General features: G+C 40.2%; 1 protein-coding gene and 2 long non-coding RNA genes across 5 annotated transcripts; 2 read left to right on the top strand and 1 right to left on the bottom strand.

Annotated features, from left to right (window-relative positions):
• Positions 1–232: 232 nt before the first annotated feature.
• atp6v0b (ATPase H+ transporting V0 subunit b) lies at positions 233–9,396 on the bottom strand. Of its 3 annotated transcripts, none has more exons than XR_010038177.1 (9): positions 9,121–9,396; positions 8,176–8,224; positions 7,918–8,001; positions 7,359–7,436; positions 7,144–7,213; positions 4,719–4,770; positions 4,427–4,617; positions 2,239–2,315; positions 233–1,020 (listed from the first exon to the last, which is right to left on the bottom strand). XR_010038177.1 is itself a non-coding variant. In XM_063219501.1 (8 exons), exons 1-8 carry the CDS (start codon positions 9,185–9,187, stop codon positions 2,289–2,291), a joined length of 618 nt encoding a protein of 205 aa, XP_063075571.1. In that variant the 5' UTR covers positions 9,188–9,395; the 3' UTR covers positions 233–2,288. The 3 variants fall into 3 exon arrangements, 1 of the variants encoding a protein (XP_063075571.1); XR_010038176.1 differs by having other exon boundaries at positions 2,219–2,315; positions 9,121–9,395; XM_063219501.1 differs by having other exon boundaries at positions 233–2,315; positions 9,121–9,395.
• A 6,557-nt stretch (positions 9,397–15,953) lies between these two features.
• Positions 15,954–18,242, top strand: LOC134466550 (uncharacterized). The gene is made up of 4 exons (XR_010038330.1): positions 15,954–16,104; positions 17,276–17,431; positions 17,795–17,947; positions 18,053–18,242. It is a non-coding gene; the product is annotated as an uncharacterized LOC134466550 (long non-coding RNA).
• A 7,103-nt stretch (positions 18,243–25,345) lies between these two features.
• Positions 25,346–26,982, top strand: LOC134466549 (uncharacterized). The gene is made up of 3 exons (XR_010038329.1): positions 25,346–25,389; positions 25,469–25,559; positions 26,610–26,982. It is a non-coding gene; the product is annotated as an uncharacterized LOC134466549 (long non-coding RNA).

Here is a 26,982-nt window from a genome sequence, read left to right as displayed (position 1 = left end):
CTCTGAAGGTTGTCAAATATTATTTCCAAGAATGAGTTTGAAATCATGCAACATCAATATTATAACTGATATTACCATTTTGTTGTAGGGTGGAAATAGCAAGTACCTCTTACACTTCATAATGGAAGGAATCTGGAATAAATTAGTCTTCAGACCCAAATGGCAAGAAAACATCTGAGTATCTCAATGACTGCAATAAAATCCCAATTCATTAGTTACAACAAAGACAGCGTTCATGTTTCCAGTCTTTTTCTTTTATTTTTGTTCAAGAACAATTAGGGACCAAGGGGAATCACTTTTCCACATCAAAACAATGGGTTTACCACATCCACAGAGCAAACAGCCACATTTAAAGGGGGGAGGGGGTGACATGAGGCCTATTTTCTGATCCTGGAAAGCATCGCGAACTGCTTCTCCTATGACCATCAACGATGGTCTTGGAGATCTTTTTACATAATTCGGATGACTACTGAAGAGGGCTGATTGTACAGCCTGAGCAACACTGCCCCCTTCAGGTTTGTTAATGCTCCTGCTGGTGTTCCAATGACCTCCATAAGCATTTTGAGCAGTGTTAAGTTATTTTATGCAGAACCGTAATGGAATGTTAATTTAAAAAAAGAAAACAAACAAACAAAACACACAGTAGAAGGGTATTTTTCCACACAACACAGAAACAGCGCATTGAACAGAGTAAAGACATAACTGGTACATTTACTCCAGGAGAGTAAACACATGTCTTTCAGCAAACTTGTTAAAACAAAACCAAAAAAGAAAAAAGAAAAACAGCACGCACCCACATACAAACTAATGAAACAATTCAGAACAGAAAATACAAAATGAACAGAAGGCAAACTGGTTGACTGTGAGCCTACTGCTATCTGTAAAAGCTCTGGGGGCAAGTGGTTTGCACATGCTGTGACTCATTGTGCCATGCCCCATGACAAAGTAGGGGTCTGACAAAAGCACACCAGGGGAAACTTCACCAAGTGTCACAGGGGAAACGTAGATGGCAAAACGGGTCTGGGGAGAAGAACAAACCTTCACGTGACCATGGGACAGAACCACACTGTCAATGTCAACAATCATGAAGAGTACAGACTGACCCGAGATATGGTTCTGTGTGATTTTTTTTTTTCCCACTCCAAATTCTTATTCTGTGCTGGGACGGTTGAGAACAAAACGGATCTCGGAATGGTGGACACTACCATGCATCAGAAATAAATATGTGCCCTTTATATACATCTTGTTTGTGTGTGAATACACACACACACACACACACACATACATGCTCATACACCCGCACACACATGCTCATACACACATACAGACACACACGCACACAGCCACGCACAGAATAGATTACAATACCTTCTATTTTTAACCAACTGCTAACTCAAGAGTGCCATTTGAACAACGAGGTCTAAATAAGACAGCCTTCTGTCCAGACATATCTTAATGGAAAAAAAAATGCTTCCAAAAAGGATGTTTGAAAATGTGTATGTCTGACATGCTGCCATCTTCTAAATCTACAGTGCACAGGTGACGACACTAAAGAATTTAATAACAAAGAACAGGAGTTGATCAGGGAAAAAGAACCTGTTGTTTGGTTACTCATTTCTAAAATAGTATATACTTCTTAGATCACATTTCTGCATACCATGGAACAACTGAATACTGTATTTTACACAATTTGATGGGGGGAGGGGATCACCATTTTGTAGCATCTCTCACTTTCACAGATAGTATATCACACCACACACAGTGAATTGTACAATGAACATGAAAATTTCCACATGTACCATCATATATATTTGTATATATATTTATATATGTTCTTATCCAAATAGACTCAAAGACCAATTCATTATAAGACATCTCTGAACTTTCAAATAAAACATCATGCAGAGAGTTCATTTCAAGTAGTTCTCACATTAAAAATATAAAGCGATTCTCACCCACTTAAATACTCGTCTTGGGTCCACTTTGATTTTACATATAGAGGATGTTTACTTTTTCGAGTTGTTTATGATATCTGCTTTCATTCTTTTAGATTTGGAAAAGAAAGATCCTGTCCCCTGGACTTGTTGATTTCTTGTGAATTTTGCACTTCTTTAAGACAAACTGACGCAAACATATCACTCTTCAGCAAATGATGGTTAAAAATGTACAAACAAAGTAAATCACAGACAGAAGAAAAATAACAATTAAATAAACATACTATGTATTTACACATTCCACCTTTTGCATCGTATCCATAGTCTTCCAGGACATCTCATCAGGGCCTTCGTCTAGTCTCCCATTTTTACTTTCGATGTCTAAAACGAACAAAAACAAAACAATGTAAACAATGTGTCGCCACTATTGCGTAAGTACACCATCCATCAGATACAAAAACTGTTTTCCTATCAAAAAAATAAAATATTTTGCTTTATGTGATCCTTTTTTTTCACATTAAAAACAATCTGAAATTGTTGGTAAAGGTACAGTATTGTAATAGCTTATTTCCAGAATTCATGCTGATCACTCACAAATGTTACCTTTTTCACAAAGACTTCCAACATGAAATAAAAAGTATTTATTATGACTGGGAAAATTACACTTTTCACACATGAAAGATGGATCTTCATGTCTGCCATACCTACTCTGGCCACCATCCAACATACCGTACTTATACGTTCATGCCTCATAAAGCAAGCCATCCATTTCACATGAATATTAAGACTTAACTAGGCAGACAAGAGCATGCTATGAAAACAGTTCCTTGCAGCTTCTAGTCATTAAAGTGATAGCTGTTAACTATTAAACATGTACTCCGGGTAGACTGTTACATGTGTTACTTGTTGCTATTGCAACGCTGAAATTAATGAGGATGCAACACCAAGTTGTACAGTGACCAAGCTGATGCACCAATGGTAATCGGACAGAATAACCATGATGGTCTAAGCATAAGCTCAGAAGTCCTAGACTTACTGCCAAGATGGCTAGTGATACTGACATTATTACTAGCCCCAGTCAGCATTTGGATCGTTGGCAGGTGCTGATATGATATACAAAAGAGCTTTTCAACCTGTTATAAGCTTAAGTACCACTGAAACATTGGAAACATTTGAATATTGACAGAAAAAAACCTACTTCAGAGTTGCTGTAAAACATGCTTGCTGCAAATCCAAGTTTACAGATAGCATTGCTATCGTTTCTAGGGGATTCATTACGAGATAGTCTAGACCTACAAACTCGATAACCAGTCTGGTTACCATACAGATGTTCATCAGCACCACAGCCACTTTTAGAAAAAGCCCTTAGGTGGGTCCAAATTCACCGGTTTAGTCGACACCATAGTTTACAAAAGTTCCAAACAAAGATCAACAAATAAGCAGCAAGCTTAAGTCCAATGTGTAACATTTTATGACATCCACAATCAAAAGGTGGAGTCCATTCACAAACATGTCCCATTTCATGAACATTTACTACCACCCACAGTTTCATGTGTTCCTGTTGGCCTTAAAATGTACTGCATATTTGTATGTACCGAAGGGTTGTCGCGCCATCAGAAAAGTAAAGCTCATTTGAGATTGGTCTGTCCAAGCTCATGTGCTACCCATTTCTCCGAAAGGTGTGCGCCCATAAAATTCCTCTGGACAAAGTTAAAACCAATCACATAACTCTATTCTGATAACGTAAGCATACGTGTTCTGATTTAAGCTGAAACTCCGGAGTGAGGCTCCCTCAATTTAAGGCACTGCATTAAACCCAATGACAGTTCACATTCCCAAAGCTTTGTCCAGACTAACCTGATCGCAAAACTTTGTGCATTTGTGATTTTGAGCCATGTTACCTACTATTGAAATCCTTGCTTTTCACCCACTATAAAAGCGTCATATTCATAGTGACTCATTGGCCCTGACAAGTTTGAAGATAAGAAGGGAAATCTTGCACACCAAAACTTCACACCACTACTGCTCCAGGCAAAATAGGTCACTAAAATTACAGTCCAATACTATTACGGCCCCTCATAATGCATTTCAAATGGTTTGTTGGCTCGAAAACAAGCAGCAAGAGACCTTGGTCAACTTGACTTAGTGCACTGCAAACGTATGATATACAATCAAACTAAAGTAATTCCAGTTTCAAACTCCACAAAAACAAGGCAGAAAAAGACTTGGAGAAAAATAGGGTGCAACATAGAACATTTGACTATCAAACAGCTTCCTTGGCAGACGTCTGCACTCTGAGTGCATATCCAGTTTAGTAAATGTGAAGGCATCATATCCAAGATCCCATGCATTCCACATTTGGCAAACTAGATGCTTTATTTAGTACTAAGAGGTATAATTGTCTTTCAAATTATGCGCAGTCATGTCAGTAGTTCTCGGTCAATAAACTACTCAGAAAAAACACAGCATCTACTCCTTGAACAGCAACGTACCTGCAAGATGGCCACAATGACTCCAAACAGACCGATGGCACTGCCGAAGATCTCAACAATGAGGATTTTCACGAAGAGGCTGGCATTCTGCGCGTCTGCCAAGGCAGCCCCGCTTCCAACAATACCCACACAGATGCCACAGAAGAGATTGGAGAAGCCAACAGTGAGACCAGCACCAAACATGGAGTAACCTGTCAAAACACACACACACACACAAAACACAACAACGTTAAAGGCATTCCAAAAAGCAGTCTGAATATCTTCTATAAAGAACTGGATGGATTCTTTCTACCTGCTTGATAGTTCTTTGCCCCAATGGTTTCTGGAGTGGTACCCTTGAAGTCCTGCAAAAAAAAATAAGACATAGGTTACATCCATGAAGGAGAGTGTTGCGCTATTCTCATGCAACATTGATTTATTTTCAATTTTCTATAACTATAGGCATAAGTTACAAATCAACATATACATAGGCTTTTTGTTTACAAACGTTCATGTTGTGAGGAGGGTCTAGATGCTAAGCAGCCAATCACGTGACCTCTTTTTTTTTTAACCGACAGCAGTTTCCAACAACCAAGTTAAGTCAAGTCAAAGTTTATTTATAGAGCACTTTAAAATACAACAAGATAGCTGACCAAAGTGCTGGACAGGCAGATAAAAGGACTTGAGGACCACTTAAGACACACAAAGACAGCAAATGAACATAGAAACAAATAAACATAAAAATAACCATGGAATAGTGCACAGCCAGGGTCGCGCAGCCAGGTATTGGTCACCAATGGTAAACCCATGTAAAGGTGGGCGTTCAATTAAGAACTACTTGTGAGTTGTTGCCATCTACAAAATATTGGATTATGGCCTAGAAGGCCTTGTAAAAGTCAATTAATAATAAAAGTCCCTCAAGTTCAAATTCCCAAAACATTCCATATCCTCCAAATGAATCTTTAGAAGAAACATCCAAATATATTGCTCTTGATGAAATAGTTATTTGAAGGTTATAGGTTTGCATGTGATTTTGTCACACTAAACATACAGCCTCGCCGCACAAAAACAACAAAAGTGACTAGAGTGAGTGACAACAGCAACGGAAGTAATTGACTCCGTATGGAGGAGCTGGCGACAGAAGAGACAAAAGCCATTTGGGCGACAAGAGGCGATTTGAGCGACAATTTGTAGTTGAACTTCAACAAATATTATGGAATTGAACTATGATGCAGTTTGGGTACAGACATCACAGCCAATTGGAATGTCTTAATTAGAGATGTACAGGATCCAAGATCCGGTTCCGGATCCGGCAGGATAATAGGGTTTTTCAGACTATCCGGATCCGGCAGGACCTTAAGCAGTGGATCCGGTATCCGGCAGTTACCTAAAAATCAGGATCTGGGGCATCTCTAGCCTAGGCTTTTCAGTCAGTCTTTCACAACCCCAATTTTGGAAGCGGCCGTTGAAGGCAGTGTGGCAGTAAGCCAATGAGTCTTAAAAACAGATTGCGCCAACGTAATAAAAAGGGCCCACGTGTGCGAGTTGGCTATGTGTTTCAACCATTTCGTAGGATCCGGTATCCGGTTCCGGATCCGGCAGGATCTTAAGCAGTGGATCCGGTATCCGGCAGGATCCTAAAAATCAGGATCCGGTGCATCTCTAGTCTTAATGCTTGCATTCTGCCTTTAACTGTTATACTCTTGTTTTCATCGCTTGTATTGCTGTTGCTATGAAAACAGTCAAGTGACTCTCTAGCTTTGGTCTCTTCTGGCATGTTCGCACGGTTAGCTTTGCACACAGACCACTGAAACGCATGCACTAATGTGAGCTATAAAACCAGAAACTGAGCAAGCCCAGTTAAGATTACTGAGCTTTTTACAATCCGGTGTAGATTGGAAAGAGAGAGCAATCTATGTAAATTAATGAATGTTTCAAAGATCTGAAATTCCTATGCACAGCCAGGTTCCAGGTGCTGGTGAAGTGCAGTCATCAGTAATCCACAGTAAAGAAGAAGGATCACCGCACACTGGTGGACCTAATTTTGCTGCTTTTTATTTAGGTGAACAACACGTTTCGCCTTGCGCTTCGTCAGGTTCACTTAATGAATGTTTCTCTGGCTTTTGCAGAAACATATGATGAAACAGACCAGGGAACTGTCTGAAATGTGACATCCCCGGCTTTTGCAACACACAGGACAATAAAGAGAGCATCCCTTGAAGCTAAATTTAACAACTCATATTCTACATGAAATCGATGTACCGATACACCTAATGTCATGAAGTTGTTAAGTTGTTGTTGGGCTCTCACATACACTGCACTGCAAATTCTAACTTCACAGGGACATTGGATGTGGGTCTGGCCCTGCTTTAGTGCACCAATGACGACTTTCAAAGCTCAGGTTGTTCCCTATATATATAGTGAAATATGTATTCAATAAGCAAATATGGGCGTCAGACTTCCTAACCACACTTTAGCCTGGGAAGCTCATCTCTGTGCTATCAAACTCCTTAACCTTGTGATGTTCATCCAATGCTGAGTAACACTGAAACTTCTCCCAGACAAAACACTGTCTAGCCTTAACCTTCCTGTACAGTCATTTCTACACATGGGATTAGTCATTCGCAGATGACATTGAACACACCAAATATGAGAGACCTGTAAGACCCCCCCCCCCCCCCCAAATTCCAGTCACTTCTAATTGAACAAACACTTCAACAGAGTTAAGACAAACTCACCTCAGCCATATTGCTGATCACAATAGCCATGATAATTCCATAGATGGCAACGGCTTCACAGAAAATGATGCTGTGGAAGATTTAAAAAAAAAAAATTGCACATGAATAAATGCTAGTAATCTTACATCTTAGAAAAAACACACAAATCATAGGCAAAGTGACAAAGAAGTAAGGAGACAAAAAGTCTATGAATACTTGAGGATACACCATCATACCTGACAAGATTCTTGGTTTTAATCCTTGGGGCTTTGACTCCTCCACCAATGATGCTGGATCCAGTGATGTAAATGCCCCTGTTAAGACACATCAACCCACATTAAGTAACATACAGCCCTCTTCTTCCACTTCCCCCTAGTCTCCCCCACATTCCAACTTGAACAGCTGACACGTTTGTTCTGAGATAGAATGCACAATGGATATGTTTGTGGCTTTATCATGTCATGAGAAAACATGAAATTGAAATGAAATTACTAGCCATGCAGCGTTGAAAACCTCCAAAAAAACTTAAAAACAAGTACAACTAAAATGACAAAAGCACAAAAAACATAGACTGAACAGACCAGGGCTGCAACTTCATGCCACAACTTATGTGGCATGAAGTTGCAGCCCTTATAACTTAAGAAATAGTCAAAAACATCACTCCAAGCTACACTTAACAGAACTCCAGCCAAGAGAATGTCACTTATTTCCACATCTACTAAGAAGTTCCACATTCATCATAAACTCCACTGTTCCGTAAAATCATTTTAGAATAGGGAAGCAAGATACCCTTACCAAGCTGCCCCAACGACTGAGAGCGATATAGCGAGGCCAATCCCAAGGTTTGCCCACATAAAAGGGGATGTCTCTGTCAGGAACCTAGAGATGCACAAGATGTGAATGTTAGTTAGAAACATACCTTGTAATTAATGGACAACAAATAACATCTATTCATCCAAATCTATCCAGTGGAAATTGGAAATATCAAGCATTACGTGCTAAGCAGGCCTAACATCAAAACATTCAATGACAGCCCATTTCGTTCATCCTCACCATGCCACATCAAACCGAAATCCCAAGTCAAATATTGTGTAGCATATTCCTGAAACCACAAAAAGAAACGTGTTAATAAGCAGAACAAATATCTGGCCTGGAGGTATTATTTCGTATGGAGACCTGTCAAACCACCATCAGCAACATAGGCTATCTGAACAGGCGGTATTTTTCACACACAGTCCTGTGGAGTTAAACAAATATGTAGCATGGAAATGATAGCGTTTAGTAGAGGGTGCATGTGGAAGTTCACTGCACCGTGGGAATACCTGCTTTAAAACCACATGTTTAAAATCTAATTATTCGCCTACTCGTCATATGTTGGTGTCAATAAGTGCCTTTGCTGTCCACAATGTATATTTCTTTCATTACCATCTCAGGAAGACAAAGCCGACAAAATACAATACACCGACACTAAAAAAATAAGCGTCAGGCAAACAAATTAAGTGGCCAAGTGACATATTTTCTAGAACAACACTGACAGAAAACCTCGAGGTTGTTCAAATAAATTAAAAACCTTGTTAGCATTTGCTGCAGCTAACCACTATATTGATAGCTGACGTTGACATTCCCAATGCCCAGACACGACCAAGCTAAAAGGTTGTTGCACCACAATATTCTAGCCAGTGAAGTGTGGGCTCAAGATATTTTTGTATATCCCCGCTACGCCAAATTATGTTTTAGACGTTAAATGTTCAACTGTCGTGGAAACGTGTGAGTTTATGCTTGCTTCAGACACATCTTGCATCGTTAGCATAGTAGCTAACGCGATTAGCTAACAGCATACAGGTTAGCAAGGTGGGATATCACAGTGGGTAACCGTTTGCTCCTGTGGGCACAAACGGAGCACTGCGCCGTTTGGTGGATTATTCGCTGACATTGATCTAGTTTCTCTTCATATTGTAGGCCTAAATGGCTGTTAAAGAAAAATGTAAAACTGCTTACCGACTACGAGAATTGTACTCCAAAAGGCCAAAGTGACCCCGACGTAGAGAATGGCGTGCCCGTTCATAATGCAATCAAACTGAACAGTCAGTTTTTTGTCTAATGTATAACAAACCTACTGTGTCGAGAGATAGATATTATACAAATTCTAAACAATGAATCGAGAGTAAGAGGATATCGATCCTTCGTGCATTTGAATGGAAAGACCGAAGGATGATGATCCTGTACCCATCAAAAGAGGGGAAGTCATCAGCTGATCATGTGATGCACTTGTGCATGTGACTTTCAGATGATACGTAATTCTACTTCCTTGTTTTCCCTGGCGTCGCTGCAGATTATTTAGCCTAATAACATAATACAAGACTGCTGTGGCAGAAGAAAATGTTAAATTATGGTAGTGACGAATAAATTCATTTCCTCCGGTTTATCAAGAGTTCACATGTTAAACATTATTTTCGGAGAGGCCTGGCTTAGTTGTGCATGTGACTCCTTCGAAAAAGCACCTGCCATGCACGTGAAGACCCGTGGATCAAGTCAAGTCAGCTTTTATTGTCAATTTCTTATGCACAAATCTTAGGCCTACAAGGAAAATGAAATTACGTTTCTCTCTCTATACATGCCAATAGACATACACAGGACTGACATTTTACAGACTGACAAAGTGAACAGTGATGGATGGTAACAATAAATGATTAGGCCCAATAATAAATACAACATTTAACATTGAACAATTAACATGTAGACAAAGATAAATGTGCATTGTATTTATTATTAATCATTTATTGTTACCAGTCATCATAGCATCATAGAGGCTCCAGTATCGTATCAAGGTGGCCTAAGCTATCCACCTTTATCAAATTCAAAGGACTGGGAAAATTGCACTTTTCATACATTAAAAGGTGGATCTTCTCCGACTCTGTGTCCGCCATTTTCAGCTGCAAATAGTAGCCTACTGTAGGCCTACTTTGGTCATACAAGTATTTGTTTATTATTTAGTAACTATGAAAAGATCCATTGTATTTAACGTGATACAATTGTAGCTTGCTTTTGTTTACAACCCTAAACATTCACCATGCACAAATGGGGGCAACCACATTGCACGCATATGGAACAGCAAGTTTCTCCTCAGCCACAATAGGCAACCAACTAGACCTGAGATGGGGTATTCCTGCTGTTGGGAAATGACCCAGGCCTATATAGAGTAGGCTAGGCTATTAGCACATAGTGCAGTTTGCCACAAATTTTAAAATAGTCCAGAAACACATGGCAGGTTTTTGTTTAGGCAATATTTGTCTGTTCATATAATGACATGCATGTTTCTCAAGGAAAGCCATATGGACATTCATCAAGTTGATATGGGGTCAAACCCAACATTGCAAACAACAGCCACCACAGTGTGGAACAGCACGTCTCCTCAGCCACAATAGGCCGAGTTCCAACCACTAACCAACTACCTAAATGGCAATGTGGAGCATATAACCATAGGCCTACTGTAAATCAGTGATTCTCTAAGGGCGACCCGGAAGCCTATGTCAAACTTACATCAATAAATATGATAAATTTATATAATAACAATTAAAGAAAAAATCTTTTATATAATGTGTTGTAACATCTGGATTATACAGTATTTAACCCAATCCCTATCTGGACCAGACTGTGACCCTGACCTCTCCTGGCCCTGTCCGCCAGTCAGTGTGTTTGTCCACGCACCATGTGTTTCATGGGGTGCCAAACACACTCCGAATCATATACAACGTTTGGTTCACACACACACACACACACACACACACACACACACACACACACACACACACACACACACACACACACACACACACACACACACACACACACACAGCACACACACACACTCCTCACATGCGAAGCGTTTACCAGGATGCCAGGTTGCCGCATCTGCTTTCTTTTGTTACTAAAATAGAAATGGCAAATGACAAGTCATGATCAGGTCATGATCAGGTTCCCATATCCATCGAGCATTGCATAAAAACTGGACATCCACAGGTTAACAGCTAGCACCATAATGTCATAATTCAGTTAGTAACAGTATTCACTTGTATGATGTATTTGCTGTCCTAGTGAGTGTGTGGATTTCTATTAATGGAAAATCTATTTTTTTTAAATTCATGAATAGTTTGTCTGCTATTATTGCTAGAAATCCATTGCGAGGCTAAGACTGTGGTGGGTGAGAGGGTCGAGAAAATAAGTCCAAAAGAGGCTCCTCACTGCAAAAGTTTGGGAACCACTGAGCTATGCAATGGCAAGATGTGTCAGTCAGAATGTCCCCATTAAAATCTGGGTTTCCAAACTTTATCTCTCATTACACCTATCTCCTGGCATTAACTAACATCTGTATATATGGTATTTTATATAGGCCTATACATAACATATCGTGATAGGCCATTAATATTGAATGAAAATATTGTGATATTGATTTTCCCATTATTGAGCAGCCCTAATGTAACACTAAAATAAAGTGTCACCAAATTTATTACACAAATGTTAATACATCCTTAATTCCCCCCGGGATCAATAAAGTTACTCTACTCTACTCTACTCTACTCAACATAAATAACACATTTACTATTAAGGCCTATTTACAGGGACAGGACTGCTCATCATTAAGGTAGTAGGTGCAAGTATCAGGTGAGGGTATCAGTTTCCTACCAGGTGCTCTTCTGTTTACTGTTCACCTGGCAACCTTTCTCCTGACTTGACGTGCGAGAAGCAAACGTCTGTGGTGCTCCAGTAAAAAGGATCTATATAGACTTTATGGGAGCGGCACGTGGAGTGATATTTTGGCGATGGCTGTATTCCTTGGATGCGTTTCACAGGTGAGTGGAAATGCGGCCTTACGCAAATTGTACTGAAGGTTGTTAACTATAACTAAACCCTGCGCTATTGCAGAGCAACCCCATACTGTCGTCTGTAAGAACGAAAAGTAAGTGATTGTTTCACACCTCTTGATTCTTTTAGGTTTACATTTAGTTAGGCTAATATACAGGTAAGTCATATTTAAGTGGAACTTTACAATTATTATCATATTGAGTAAACAAGTTTATGGGCAAATCAATTCTAACCCAAAAGCAAGCTGTTTCTCTTTTGTTGGAATAAACCTGTTTATGTTCAATATTGTCCTGTTTTTTTTTCCACTGAAGTAATAATAAAACCTTTGTGTATAAGCTAATTTGTAAATCATTACCTGTAGGTCCAGGTGTTTTGCCATGTGCGTTGTACGTAATGAACCCCGCTGCACCCTCTGAGCCCCAGGCTGTGTCTACTGGGGCCCCTGCTCCACCTCAGCCTTCTGAGCCCCAGGCTGTGTCTACTGGGGTCCCTACTCAGCCCACTGAGTCCCAGGCTGTGCCTACTGGGGCCCCTGCTCCACCTCAGCCCTCTGAGCCCCAGGCTGTGCCTACTGGGGCCCCTAGTCCTCCTCAGCCCACAGCCCAACACCCTCCAGGTGACTCCCACACACCAACCCACACCACTCTATGCAGCCAGCTGGTTACACGTACAGTATGCCAATATAAAAAGCTTAAAAAAAAAAAAATAAAAAAAAAATCTCTTGTAAACATGGCATGTGGGTAAAAATAAAAACACAATTGTGATAGGTGTATTTTATCCCCTAATAGAGATATTTTTTAAAAGTAGGGATGTTGTCGACCGCATCAACGTTAACCGGTTAAAATGTTCTGCCCCTGGTTAACCATTGGTGTTGTATTGTATGGGGCGATATGACCAATATCTAAAAATGATAAATGTGAGCATGAGCCGTCCCATGGTGGAATTTATTAAGCGCAACCACAGCACAGAGCCAAAAGTTTACCGGTTGCTTGCTTTAGTGACTATTTGTACGCCTTTGTACACATGACAGGTCTAAAAAAAAGAGGTTAAGAAAGCTTAAAAAAAAGCCATCCCTATTTACAAGCAGAGTTTTGAAAGGAAACTGTGTTTACGTGCAAACTAGAGGCCAAAACTGATGCCTTTTCATCCTTGTTAACAGTATCAATTGTAGTCAGATAGCCAGAGAGTCAGATAGTGTCAGATAGATGACCAACTGGTGAAAAGCTAATTTTGAGACCGCTTAGTAATTGGTAGGCCTATTGTTAAATCTTTACACAGTATGACTTCTTTCGCACTGCACTGCATATTGTTAGTAAAACAAACATGTAACATGACTTACATTTCCATCCATGTAAATTATAAGTTATGTTTCACATCAACAACAGTGGTAGTACAGTTCACATTTTATGTTCAGATTAAACACAAAACCGCAGTTACTGACTCCCTGTTCCTACACAATGGCATTTTTTTGTGCTTTTGTTTAGCATATGCTGTCCACTCTGCACCTGGAGCTTCGCAGCCTTCCCCATATAGTCAAGTCCCCATGCCACCAGGTAGGCTGTTTTTCTAGCCTGATTATCATACTGTAGACGTTCAAATCTCTTCGAGACTTAGTCTGACCAAGAGCATAACAATGAACATTTCCCAAACGACATGGTTCACCCACTTCCCTTGGTTTGCTTATGGATGTTTGCCATATGTCTATGATGTTTGCTTCCCGACAAAGTGAAAGGAGTTCCTGTATTTTCGGGAACTCAGAAAGTACTTGCATTGCTCTTGACCTGACTAGTTGCAACGCCGAAGATGTTGCGTCACTAGGAGGGTGCGGCCTGGCTACTGTTTTTCCACCTCTAGCATGAAGATATTAGCCTGGTGACCCGCCCATAGTTCTTCTCTTCATTCGTATTTATGGTCTGGAGTTTCTTTTCTGCGGAGGATTTAGTCGACTACCAGGCGGTCGGCCAATAAGCGAATGAGGGTGAGAGCTGTCCAATCATTTCAAAGCAGAAATGAGAGCAATCCTCCCGCCCTTCTAATCGTGTCAGGGTCAAAGAACTTCCAGACCATGAATGTGAATAAAGGGAAGTATTATGGCCAGGTCCTACCAGGCTAGCAACATATGGCTGTTGCCAAAACTGAATTAAAAAAAACTAACCTTGCTCATTTGCACCAAACCTACCTGGCTTCTTTGTCCCCACATATTGTATGCTGGTGATGGTGGTCTCATTTGTGAGCTGCTTTGATTTTTTTTTTTTTTTAAATGTCTGTGTAGTGTATATCAATCTTTCAATCAATCTATCACCTTTCTGCTAAATGCTAATGTGATATAATGGCTGAATTGTCTTTCTCCCTGCAGAGAACATTCCATTTCAAATGCCGGTGCAGATGCCCCCTTCTCGGGTGGACCCCCAGTATCCCCCGGAAATGCAGATGCCTATGCCCGTGCCAGGGCCAGGGCCAGTGTCAGTGTCAGTGCCAGTGCCAGTGCCAATGCCCACTCCCGGGAAGCCCGCAGGCTGCCCACCTGGGCTGGAGTATCTCACACAAGTAAGCTGTAAAGTTGACTTCACTGACTTGCAGAGGAAACATTGTCATTTTTCTTGTGGCCTCTGAATATCTGCCGGTACACTTCTGGCACTAGGCCTAATTCGTAGGCATTCAGAATGGCTTGCTTAACCTTCTCATAATCTGAGGACTCAGTGACAGATAGCCTAAAGCTGAATGTGCCTGCTACGCTTTCCCTCTTAGGAGACTGAAGCATCAAAGGCCAATGTTCTTTGGGTCATTTTAAACTCTCAGACACTTTTTCAAAATGTTGAGAGTTTTTATCTACTCTTCCTTCTCATCAAATGGCGGGACCAATCTCACTTCTCTACTTTCAACGAAGTTACTTGTAATTTCTTTATCTATTTTCCCCTTTTTTCCGCTTCTAATTTTTCTCTTTCCAATTGCGTTTCATCCCTCTCTCTCTCTCCCTCCCTCTCTCTCTCTCTCTCTTCTGTCTCTCTCTTCTTTTCACTCATACCTTTTTTCTCCCTTCTTTTTTCTCTTGTCGTTCTCGCTCTCTTTCTCTTGTCTGTCATTCTCTTCTTTTTCATATTTTAATTTAAATTTCAAATTGTCTTGCCGCTTTTCTTTCCTCCAATTCCAATTGCATTAGAGTGAGTTTACTCGCTGTGTCAGAGGCGGAGGCATCGATAGCCACCACAGCAGGTGCAGGCTCTTGGAGCTCGGCTCTTCAAGCTCCTCTCCCGAAAAGACTTCCGCATCCATGTAATGCGGAGCAACAGCATAAGCTATTCTGGGATCAAAAAGTTGAAGGCACATTATATTTTGTGTTTAGGCTATATTTGTATGTTAGAAATATTTATGTAGGTCTAAGGGATTTTGAAAGGGCCATTTTATGTGAGCAGACGAATTTAGTCCCTAAACGTTTCACTCATTTCAAAAGGTAGGCATGTTCATAGGATTTAAACAGAGAGGGGTACAGTATGTGCAAGAAATAATACCGCTTTCTTTTTTTTTTGCTATTTTAACAGTTTACTCATATGTTGGTTGAAGATCAGACACCACCTCGAGATTTATTTCAAGGTAGGGCATATGTATCTTATACCATAATACTTTTCCATATCAAGTATGACTTTTTTATTAGTCATGTGGTGAGTTTGTATTAATTTCTTACATTTCCATGCTAAAGAGGGATTATCTCATCTTCCAGTTACTGTTGGAACACTCACAGTTTTTATACATAATCTTTACATCCACTTTCAGTGTTTTGCTAATAGACAGACTTACATGAAATAACATGCCACAGTGGCAAAATACATATACACAAAAAGTCTAAGAGTAGGACAAGTATTTTATGTGTATATACAGTGTAAGACCATTTCCCAAACTAACACAAATATAATCTTTCCCACAGTATGTTGTGGTTTGGCAAACGCAAACAGATATGCTGTGAAAGACACTTCTGGACGAGCAGTGTTCCATGTGCAAGAAGAAGGGGACGGCGGTTATAAATCGGTCTTTGGCCCGGGACGTCCCTACGTTATGCATGTCACTGACAACTATGAACGAGAGATTATCACCCTGAGACAAACACTCATCAGCAATCTTGAAGTAGGCCTATTGAAAACTCTGATCACAATTATTATTTAATTGATGGTTATTCTTAAATATAAATATGATAACAAAAATCCTCTCCACAGATTCAATAAGACTGAATTTTAACATTTTGATGAGGATCTGATACATTGTCATTTGCTGTATGTTGGTTATACTGTGTTTTTTTTTATTCAGAATCGTAGCAAAGATATGTATGTTAACTTAAATGCAACCTGCTGCAGGAGATTTGAGATTTTATTCAACTACAGGCCATATACTGTAGGTAGTTGGGCGGTCTTAATTTTGCATTGACTTTTGACTTTTTTTTCTTTTTTTTTTAAGTCAAGTTAACCTAACACACCATCACGGCATAATTTCAAACTTAACTCAACTCAACATCACAAGTGCAAAGCAAATCACAGATAGCCTAACAAAGAATCACAGGAGCTTTATGTGTTGTAGCACGGCACCTTCTTAAATTTAATGACCAGGAAGTGCAAAGATACTGCTCTCTACATATCTCAAGGTGGCCCTGTTTAAAGAGGAGAGTTGGGGAGGGGTAGCGGGTCAGTGTCACTTTAGCCATAGATGAGGGTGTAAGATACCTCCCATGTTCTTACTGCTACATTGTGGCAGCGTGGGAGCATATTTTAAAGGGACACTGTGTGAGATTTTTAGTTGTTTATTTCCAGAATTCATGCTGTCCATTCACTAATGTTACATTTTTCATGAATACTTACCACCAGCATTAAATTCTAAGTATTCATTATGATTGGAAAAAAAACACTTTTCATACATGAAAAGGGGGATCTTCTCCATGGTCCGCCATTTTGAATTTCCAAAAATAGCCATTTTTAGCTGCCAAAAATGACTGTACTTGGACGATACTAGAAAATATGTGTTTAATACTTAGTAAACTTTCGTGTAAAGATCAAATTTGGCAATAGGCAGCCCAATTTCAATGAGCAGCATAGTTGCAGTACCTTTTTTGACCATTTCCTGCACAGTGTCCCTTTAACGTGCTCATTCTGAGTTGAGTCTTGATTCAGCACAGGCCTGCAGTTGACTAAATCTATCTCAGCAGGTTACCTTCGTCTTTAAAGTTGTTTCATATGTTTTGATATTGGCGGAACAATACTCTGACTCTTTCTTTGTTTGTTTTTCTTTTGGATGACTTTTCCTGCAGATCCTCTCTCCCCCTGGCATTCCTATAGGATATATTTCATCCAGCCCCACCTTTCACCCCCGAATAACCATCTATAATGAGACAAGGCAACCAGTTTTGAAGATAATAGGCCCACCATGGCTACCTTTTCGATTTTGTGGAAAAATTGATTTCCAGGTACATTGCACAAGTTAGTACAGTAATACAGTCCATTGTACTTCTGTAATCAATGCAATGTTTTGTGTAACTGGTCATATAAAGCGTATGTAAACAGGGAAACCATGTTAAGAGTTTGATCGCATCTAACATCATCCTTCCAAAATACCAGCAGCCATGTGAGCCAGCCACATGCTAGCATGTACAAAGCTCAGAGAGTTACAGTTCAGCTCGTCTCAATTCAGAAAAGAACACAGTTTATTATGAAAGTAATGGTGGACTGTTCCTTTTAGCTTGGAATAATTTGGCATGTACTAGAAGTTAGTAATTTGCCCCTGCTTTACTTCTACACAAACTCTGGAGTACAGTCTTCTGTTCCAACAGATCACACTTCCAACAGATCACAGAACAATTGACGGAAATGCCATCGGGAACATCTCTAGAATGGCATACGGCAAATATGATGTGCAGTTTCCAGCAGAACTAGGCCAAAATGTCACCATTAAGGCTGCCATACTGGGAGCATGTGTTCTAATTGTAAGTATTTGTGACTTTGAATGAATTACTCTGTCAATAATGGAAATGCTGAGCACACAAACAATTGCTGAACGTGATTCACATACTCAGACCTTTTCTTTCCAGGATATCGGATGCTTTCACAATTAGCAATCATTGGTCAAGAGAATCAAGAATCAAGAGTATTTGACTGGCATTCTTTTTCATCCTGATCCTTCCTATTTTGAAGTACATGTCATTTTTTTATCTTTTGTTTTTTCCTACAGATTTTATTATTCAACTTTAGTCTGGGAAACTGTTGTGAATGTATGAGTGAGGGAAGTGATCCTGGTCAATCTACATTTGTACTGAATTGGTGAAAAATAAATAAATAAAAATAACCCATACCAATATTATTTTGTGTATTCTGTTTTGTCCAATGATCATTTGGTTTTGACGTCACAATATGTTGCAGATGCAACCAGTTTCCTAAACCTTGATGACTGCTTATATCAGTCCACCTCTTCAGATGATCTAGTTTGTTGGGGGTGTCGTGCCGAAAAGCGAGTCCCTGCCAGAACACGAGTGCCTTCATTGAAACCAATGGAAACCAATGGAAACCAATGACCATTTTTTCAGATATGTTTTTCCCATTTTTGCAGTCAAATCCGACACAATTTCAGATGGAAAGCCCATCAATAAAGCATCTACATTCCCTCTGGAAGTATTACAAAGAGCTGGTTACAATTTCAGTATTATTTCCATAAGATTCGAAGAATTGTCATAGGCTAACATACGGTTTCATTCAAATAGCTCATATTAAGTGGAGGACGAGTAATGTTTCATAAGCATATTTTTAGTTCATAAATTATGTAATTCATTCTGCAAAAAATAGTATAATTTTCTCTCAAAAAATGTCATTGGTTTCAATGAGGGCACTCGTGTTCTGGCAGGGAGTGACTCGATTTTCGGCACGATATCGGCACAGGCAACAGGAAAGATCTGTCAGAACTTCAACCTTTACTTTAGTTAGTTTACTTTTGGCCTAAACAATGAAGTCATTATGTTTTGGTTAGATTTTCTCCAGAGATTCATTGTCACGTTTTTAGACCTTCTTTAAAAAAAAAAAAACGTAGTCATCATCAAATATGACACACAAATGGTCAGAAGAAACGGTTCGTGTGAAAAGCTAGGCTACTGTAATCTGAATTCAATGAATATGAAGCAAAAATTTTACCGTACACATTACAGGGGCCATTTCTAAAAAAGGATTAGCTTATCTTACCACTCGGCTTTACCCTGGTATCTTGTTGGGCAAGTGTTTGATCACAGACCCGCCACACACTTTCTGTTCTGATACGCTTACTACAAAGTATCTCCACATGCCGAGCAGTTTCCTCTATTTTTGTTGGCATAATAATCATGAGAATGGCACCTCCCCTTGAACTTGAACCTTTGTCCGCCTAGATTTCGCATTCCTCTTGATGATGCAATAAGTATAGTGTGGGAATACTTATTTTCCTGGTAAAAAAAAATGCTTTCAGAGACAAATTGAAGAAGGCTTTCTTTGGGAGGTGGGAGGGTTTAGTTTGTGTTGGCCTCTGTTTGGACCTCTGCCCCCCTGATCCTGGACCTGAGCCGGCCTGGTTGGCCCATTGCTGTACAGGCCCCAGTCATCTGCGGATCATCTTTTAGTTCTTTCCTGGTTATGCACATGCCACATTCTCTCTCTCTCTCTCTCTCTCTCTCTCTCTCTCTCTCTCTCTCTCTCTCTCTCTCTCTCTCTCTCACACACACACACACACACACACACACACAGAGGCAGACACACACGCACACAGGCAGACACACACACAAACACAGGCACGTGCACTCAGACAGACACACAAACACACATACACACAGACACATACACATACAAATGCCTCATGCACACACACGCTCATACACACATACACACACACAAGCATTGGAGAAACCCATCATGGGGACTTTTTGTCTGCTATTTCATTGACCATACCGAAATGGGGTCAACCTCATCATTGCAAACCTACAACAGCCACCACAGTGTGTGGAACAGCACGTTTCTCCTCAGCCACAATGGGGGCAACCCAACCACTAACCAACTAGACCTGATGGCAATGTGGGGCATGAGAAAGCTTACTGTAAATCAGTGGTTCACAAAGGGCGACCCGGAAGCCAATGTCAAACTTGTCTGATACATGCAATAATGAACTGTGATGATTGTGTTACCTACACGTGACTTTTGTACTTTAATGACTGTAAATAGAAAAGAGAGAAGTTAAGAAATGGATAGGGAAGAGAAATGGGGCATTACATTATTACATTACATTACATTGCATTTGGCAGACGCTTTATAACCAAAGCGACTGTTGGGAAATGTCATGTCAGATAAGCACATGGTGATTCCTCTAACGAATAGCAATTAACTAACCGTCAAACACAGTCAATGTCACAACGTTTAAGAAATGTACTGTAACTCACAGTTGATTTGGGGATACATTTGAACGGGCCCAATGCAAAGAAGGTGCAACCTGAAAGGATGTGGTTTTACAAGTAGGTGGCAAGGCAACTCTATAAAGAGCAGGGTCTCACAGCAGAGTCTCACTGCAGTTCGATTTTAGTCTTATGACACCAAGACTTTGAAGATGGCAGAGGATCCCAAACTCATGGAGAGCACAATATCATCTGAGGATCCAGCTGAAGTGCCTGAGTCCTCTAATGAGGTGAGAATGAACATAGTTTCATCCAAATCTTTTCATAGGTTTCCTGCTGACAAACAAACAGATAGACAGACAGACAGACAAACCAACGCGACCGAAACACAACCTCCTTGGCGGAGGTAATAACTAATATTGCAGCTTGATGTTTCCACTTCCAATGGCCTTGATTTTGTTCAATGTGGATGTTTTTGACAGATGGGCCCACTTGGAGATGAAAGCGGAGATATTGATAATGGATCAGAAACTGTTGTAGGTATGTTGCAGCGGTCAATAAATTGTAACAATAAGGCCACTAACCAGTGTCTGTTGCCGCCTCTTGAGTTTGTGATTACATTTACTAATAGGAGGGTAGTCTGTCTTTGCATTTTGGATTATTTGAAACTGGAGTTGGCCGCCCATGTCTGTTTTAGAAGCATGAGTCATAGAAATATTTTTTTAAAAAAAATGCAAATCCACATTTGAAATGTACTCACTTCGTTAGTCTCTTAAGTTATCATTTTTTGACACTATTACATAAAAATATATAGCCTATTTAATTGTTGTACTGTATATAATTGTGTAGTTGTGCAGCCCCAGCCCCAGTTCCCTTCACATGAGGGCAGTGTGTTGATGGATCCGTCTGAGAGAGTCTCTCCCCATCCACTACTGCGCTCCTTTCATCAGGTAGGCCTAAGCCATGTTCACATGGTGTAAGACAAATCTTTGTAACATTTAGTTAATAATCCATCTACTATTTCCTGTCTTAACAGTTTACTCATATGTTGATTCAAACTGAAACTCCACCTCAAGATTTCGAGCAAGGTAGGGCACATAGCACAATTACCGGTAAAAAAAATGTCATGAGAGGACAAACCTACTATCCTGACTATATTTCCCCTGACTATACTAACATGTTTTCCCCCCTCAGAATGCTTTGGTTTGACGAACTGGAATAGATATGTAGTGAAGAATAACTCTGGACAAGCAGTGTTCAATGCGCAAGAAGAAGGGGACAGCTGCAATAAGCAGTGCTGTGGCAAAGCACGGTCCTTCACCATTCATGTCACTGACAACTCTGGTCGAAACATCATCACTCTGAGAAAACCAGATGTCTGCAACTGCGGCGGCCTTGAAGTAGGCCTACTGAAAACTATTCAATTGCTATCCACTATTATTATCCAAACTATACAATTATCCACTGTGCACAATATTGCAAATCCAATCAGAAGAGTTGGTTGTTATTTGTATTGTTTACTGTCTTACTGAGATTATTCATGCTGTAGCTGTTTAAATTCAAGCTTACCCTAACATTGGATTGGATTCTTTTAATAGTGAACAATGGACTAATTTAATTGCACAATGAACAGAGTGTAATGCTTCAATGTCATTACATGTATAATTAAAATACTTTTTATTTATGTTTCTGTTTTGGATGATGATGTAGCTAGAGATCATCTATCCCCCAGACATTCCTATTGGATATGTGGCACGCACCTTTTTCAGCATCTCTCCTGAAGTAACCATTTACAATGAGAGACGGCAACCCCAGTTGAAGATAACAGGCCCGTCATGTGTAGACTGCCGATGTGGTGGAGAAATCACATTGCAGGTAGTAGAAAGCTTTGTATCATGAATCATGCATTTGTATCATTGAATCATGGCATAACTAGGCTACTAGCATCATCTGGTTATTGCATGGTACAAAAGCCATCTGTTTCTGCCATATAAAAACTGTAAAGGCTCATTTGAGACATTCTAACAGTTAAAGCATCATACAGATGTGCAGTCTATTTTCCCTACAGATTACATCACTCGATGGTAGTGCAGTGGGATACATCTCTAAAACTGAGGGCAACTACAACCTGCAGTTTATAGAAGACCTGGATGTAGCAGTAAAGGCTGCCATACTGGGAGCATGTGTTTTAATGGTAAATAAGTGATACGTGATTGATTTTGATTAATTACTCTATCAATAATAGAAACTCGAAATAAAACAGAACATGACATGATCACATGCTGAATTTGATTCACATATGACACCTTTACTTTCCAGGATATCATGATCTTTGAAGAAGTTCCGGAAGCTTCAATAACAACGGTAGGCCTATGTCACTGGCGATTTTCATAATCCAGATTTTTAAGAAATCTATCTATCTTTCTATCTAACTATCTATCTAAATCAAAATTGAATTGTTTTTCTTTACTTCTTAACAGGCTCTCAACATTGTGAAATGTTTTATCTGATGGCCATTACAGAAACGTTTCAAGTAGGCCTATATTTACTCAATTCTGGTGCTGCAGATGCATTGTTTTATACTAGTTGTGTAGCACACATCCTTACGGCAAATCACCATTTGTGGTGAAGCGAAGGAGAGATTATCCCATCCGTCTCCCCTCCAAAACCTCAAGAAGCCACCCCAACAAGCAAAGTAGAGCAGTCAGAGACCACCTGGGGCCCCAGGGAACAGACATCTCCCCAGAACAGTTTGATGCCTCTATATAGGCCTAGCCTATATACACACTGTCACAAGAATATATTCTGAAGATGAATGTGTGATTGTATTAGTGCAATGCATGTCACATGTACACCCTTTGTGATCAATAAAGTATCTCTCTATCCCTCTCTCCCTCTCTCTCTCTCTCTCTCACACACACACACACACACACACACACACACACACACACACACACACACACACACACACACACACACACACACACACACACACACACACACACACACACACACACAGAAATGTTACTGTTGCCGGGAGCAGGCCATACAGACCTGAATCCACCCTGACTGAAATTCCTCAAAAGTTCCTCGAAAAGGTGTTTACAGATGCACTTTAGTCTTGACTGAAAATTGAACATCTTGACTCCTCCCTTTGTTGTACAAGAATTTTATGTGAAACATAGGCTTTCTTAAGTTCAATCATGGAATTGTTTTTACAGGTTTGTCTAATGTTTCCATGTCGGGCATTGGGTTTTGTGTAAAATATAGGCCTAAATAGTCTGTATTTTTGTTGTTGCTAATTAAATGGACGCATGTAGTCAAATGTTGTGTGAATTCTTTTTCTTCAATATCTTACCAAATCCTCATATAACGAGTAATTTCCCATAATATATTCTGCAGCTGCCCAATTGAGTACCAAAGTCAATGAACTGACAGCTGGATCTGACTTTACTGAACTGATCATTTTTGGTTGTGAATAATGTACTGCATCTCATGTGTCCCAATTCTTACTTGCTGATTGGCATGTCACTGATGATGCCTTGCTCAAGAACAACCCATAAGCAGATCCAGAACATGTAGGGAAATGATAAATGAGCAAAAGTACTGATAAAGCCAGGCGATGTGTTCTGCGACTTGCAACTTTATGAATTGTTAACTAAATACACTGCCTGTGCAAAATAAAAAGGTTGCCACCAAAAAAGGTCTTGGTGAAAAATGAATCCCACACTATATGGAAATATTGTGACATGTGAAGCTTATGGAAACAATGCCACAGACACAGAGTGGTATGTGTGTGTATATCCAAGGCAAGGCCGGATTAACGCACAGGATATGTCTGCAGCCTAGGGGCCCTTACCTGCCAGGGGGCCCCTGATTGGTCAAAAGCGAAACATTGCAGAATTGTGACAAAATGCAATATTGAAAAATGTATCTGTTGTGTTCAGTGCAGTTGGTATGGTAGACATGTTATTCTTGATTGCTTGCTCGTAATTTCGACACAGTCCATGTGAAATTGTCAGGAAATTTGGGGGGGCCACAGAAAACTTTAGCCAGGGGTCCCTGCCATCTCAATCCGGCCCTAGGCTATCACAGTCAATCACCCACCAACTGCTTAAAATATCTTTCCCTGTGCATCATGCAGTGACCCTGAATATGACACAAAGTGTCCATCCTAGTGAAACCTTTTACACAATCCTGCCTTGGTTTGGTTTTATTCAAATAAGGGTTCGTTCATGAACCTTTATAAAGCATTTTTTTAACCTCATCTGAGGCCATGGGACTAACTTGACATAGGCCTATATTTTAATACCGGTAATTGCTGAGTGCCGAAATCCTCCGCGCAGGCAGCACGCAACAAGCAGGGAACTCAACTCGTAACCTATCATTCATCTAAAATAGATGCTTCGAATCTAAACAAGGCGTTTTATTTCTATTTAACCCCTTAAGACGCGGCTTTATACATTTGTTGTTACCAGTATGGTAATGACCAAGCCGTGGTGCATTACTAAAGGCCCTGTGTTGTGTCATAGTATTGTAGTGCTATGGTAGTTACATTTCAATGACTATTACAGCGTGCCACTGGAGGTACGGCGCGCATTAAGGGGTTAATGCTAATGCTATAATGAGTCAGAGTGGACATTTCGCTAACATTCATCTGCGTGTCCAATAGGAACAAACCTACCGACCTCCGCTTGCCTTATAAACCAGACTGAATGTGAGAATGGCCTGATTTAATTATTATTATTTTTAATGGCCGCCAGCGGGTGGCACTAGTTCACTAGGCTAGACCTCCGCAGCATTAAGTTGCTCTGCGCAGAGATGGGAGCAGCGCGCGAATGCTCGCACAGCTCAGGGTCATTGCCAAATTGGCTGACGACGCGAGCCAATGGTGTCCCGAGTGTGATTAGGTAGGTCATAGGCTGCAGGTGACATTTCATTTTAAATGTTTGCGGGAGCCAGCAGAAGATTGCTTTGTCTGTGCGGCAGGGCAGTCTTTGTCAGCACAGCAGTGCGAAAACGCGAGGGTAAGTTAATTCCTTCTGAGTGCTCGACTTTTCTGTGCTGTAATTTCACATGGTAATCTCACATTTGTTTGTCTTGTAGTTTGTCTTGGAGCTTATCCAGCAAGCAACGTGCCTACATTGTTATGGGGGTTTATTGCTCCTGCAGCAAGGAAAGCTGGATCGCTGTTGATGTAAGTTGACATATCTCGCCATGGCTAAAATCGGATGGTTGTTTGTATCGTTGATCCTGGGCCTAGGCTACTACTAAAGCTGGTTCAGGAGTAAACCAGGTTAAGAGGTAGCCTAAATCTTATAAGTGCCTAGACTCCAGGCTCTTCTATTAGATTATTTAGGCCTACTTCTTAACTTAAAGGGACACTGAGATTTTTAGTTGTTTATTTCCAGAATTCATCCCACCCATTCACTAATGTTACCTTTTCCATGAATACGGACCACCACCATCAAATTCTAAGTAGGCCTATTCATTATGACTGGAAAAAATGCACTTTTCATACATGAAAAGGGGGATCTTCTCCATGATCCGCCATTTTGAATTTCCAGAAATCGCCATTTTTAGCTGCAAAAATGACTGTACTTGGGCCATACTAGAAAATATTTGTTTATTATTTTGTAAACTTTCATGACATTATCAAATTTGGCAATAGGCAGCCCAATTTCAATGAGCAGCATAGTTGCAGTACTTTTTTTGACCATTTTCTGCAGTGTCCCTTTAACCTGGTTTGGTTGACCAGCATGAGAGCTGAACATAGGAATAGCAAAAAAGTTTGTTAGTAGGCTACTTAGCTTAAAAACTCAAAAACAACCAACTGAAAAGACACTCCTCAGTTTGTGGTCAAAGATGCAACTGGTAGGACTTCGATATATCTCGTTTGTAATTTAGCCTAGCCTACTTATGCAATTCATTGAAATGTTATGAGGAGCTACAATTTGTCTATAGTTTGTCTGAACTTGGACTAGTGGGGTAATAGTTTGGATTGTTGGATATGGTTGTTAACTTATCCTTAGGCTATATTTAAATGGTGTTATGTGTTGGGCCTACAAGGTGACATGAAGTTGTTTAACTTTTAAGCTTAAACATTTTGTGTTGTTTTACTGGCCAACAATGCTGACAGTAATTACTTGGTTCATTTATTTATTTGCTATTAGTTTAAACTTAAAAGTAATGCAATGCAGAAAACACAACCTGACAATTATTTGATTTTGTGTTTATATGTTTAAAGGGTTTTTTACCGATTGTGGTCCACTGATCTACTCTGACTTCATCTGTTGCTACTACTACTGCTTCAAGTCAACTACATCAAAAAATCAACGCCACTGAAATCCATAAAAAGACAAGATGAGTGGAAACCTGTGTCCGTGTACAGTCCTTCTCTTTCAAGTGCGGGAAACCCAGTGCTTACATACAGTTGACAGCCAAAAAACGCTAGAGTGCACCCGTTGCACCAGTGAGCTGCTGCCAATGGACCACTGCCCAACTATTTTATCATTATCACCCTGCTGACAAGTGGACAACCGCCTGCTGCCAGTGACCTGGATGTAAAGACGCACTCTCATCACAACCCAACTGAGAAGCAAGACACCTCACCTGGGGGC

The sequence above is a fragment of the Engraulis encrasicolus genome, chromosome 16 (genome assembly GCF_034702125.1).
Source record: "Engraulis encrasicolus isolate BLACKSEA-1 chromosome 16, IST_EnEncr_1.0, whole genome shotgun sequence".
Lineage (NCBI taxonomy): Eukaryota > Metazoa > Chordata > Actinopteri > Clupeiformes > Engraulidae > Engraulis > Engraulis encrasicolus.
This window is presented reverse-complemented; position numbering and strand designations above follow the sequence as displayed.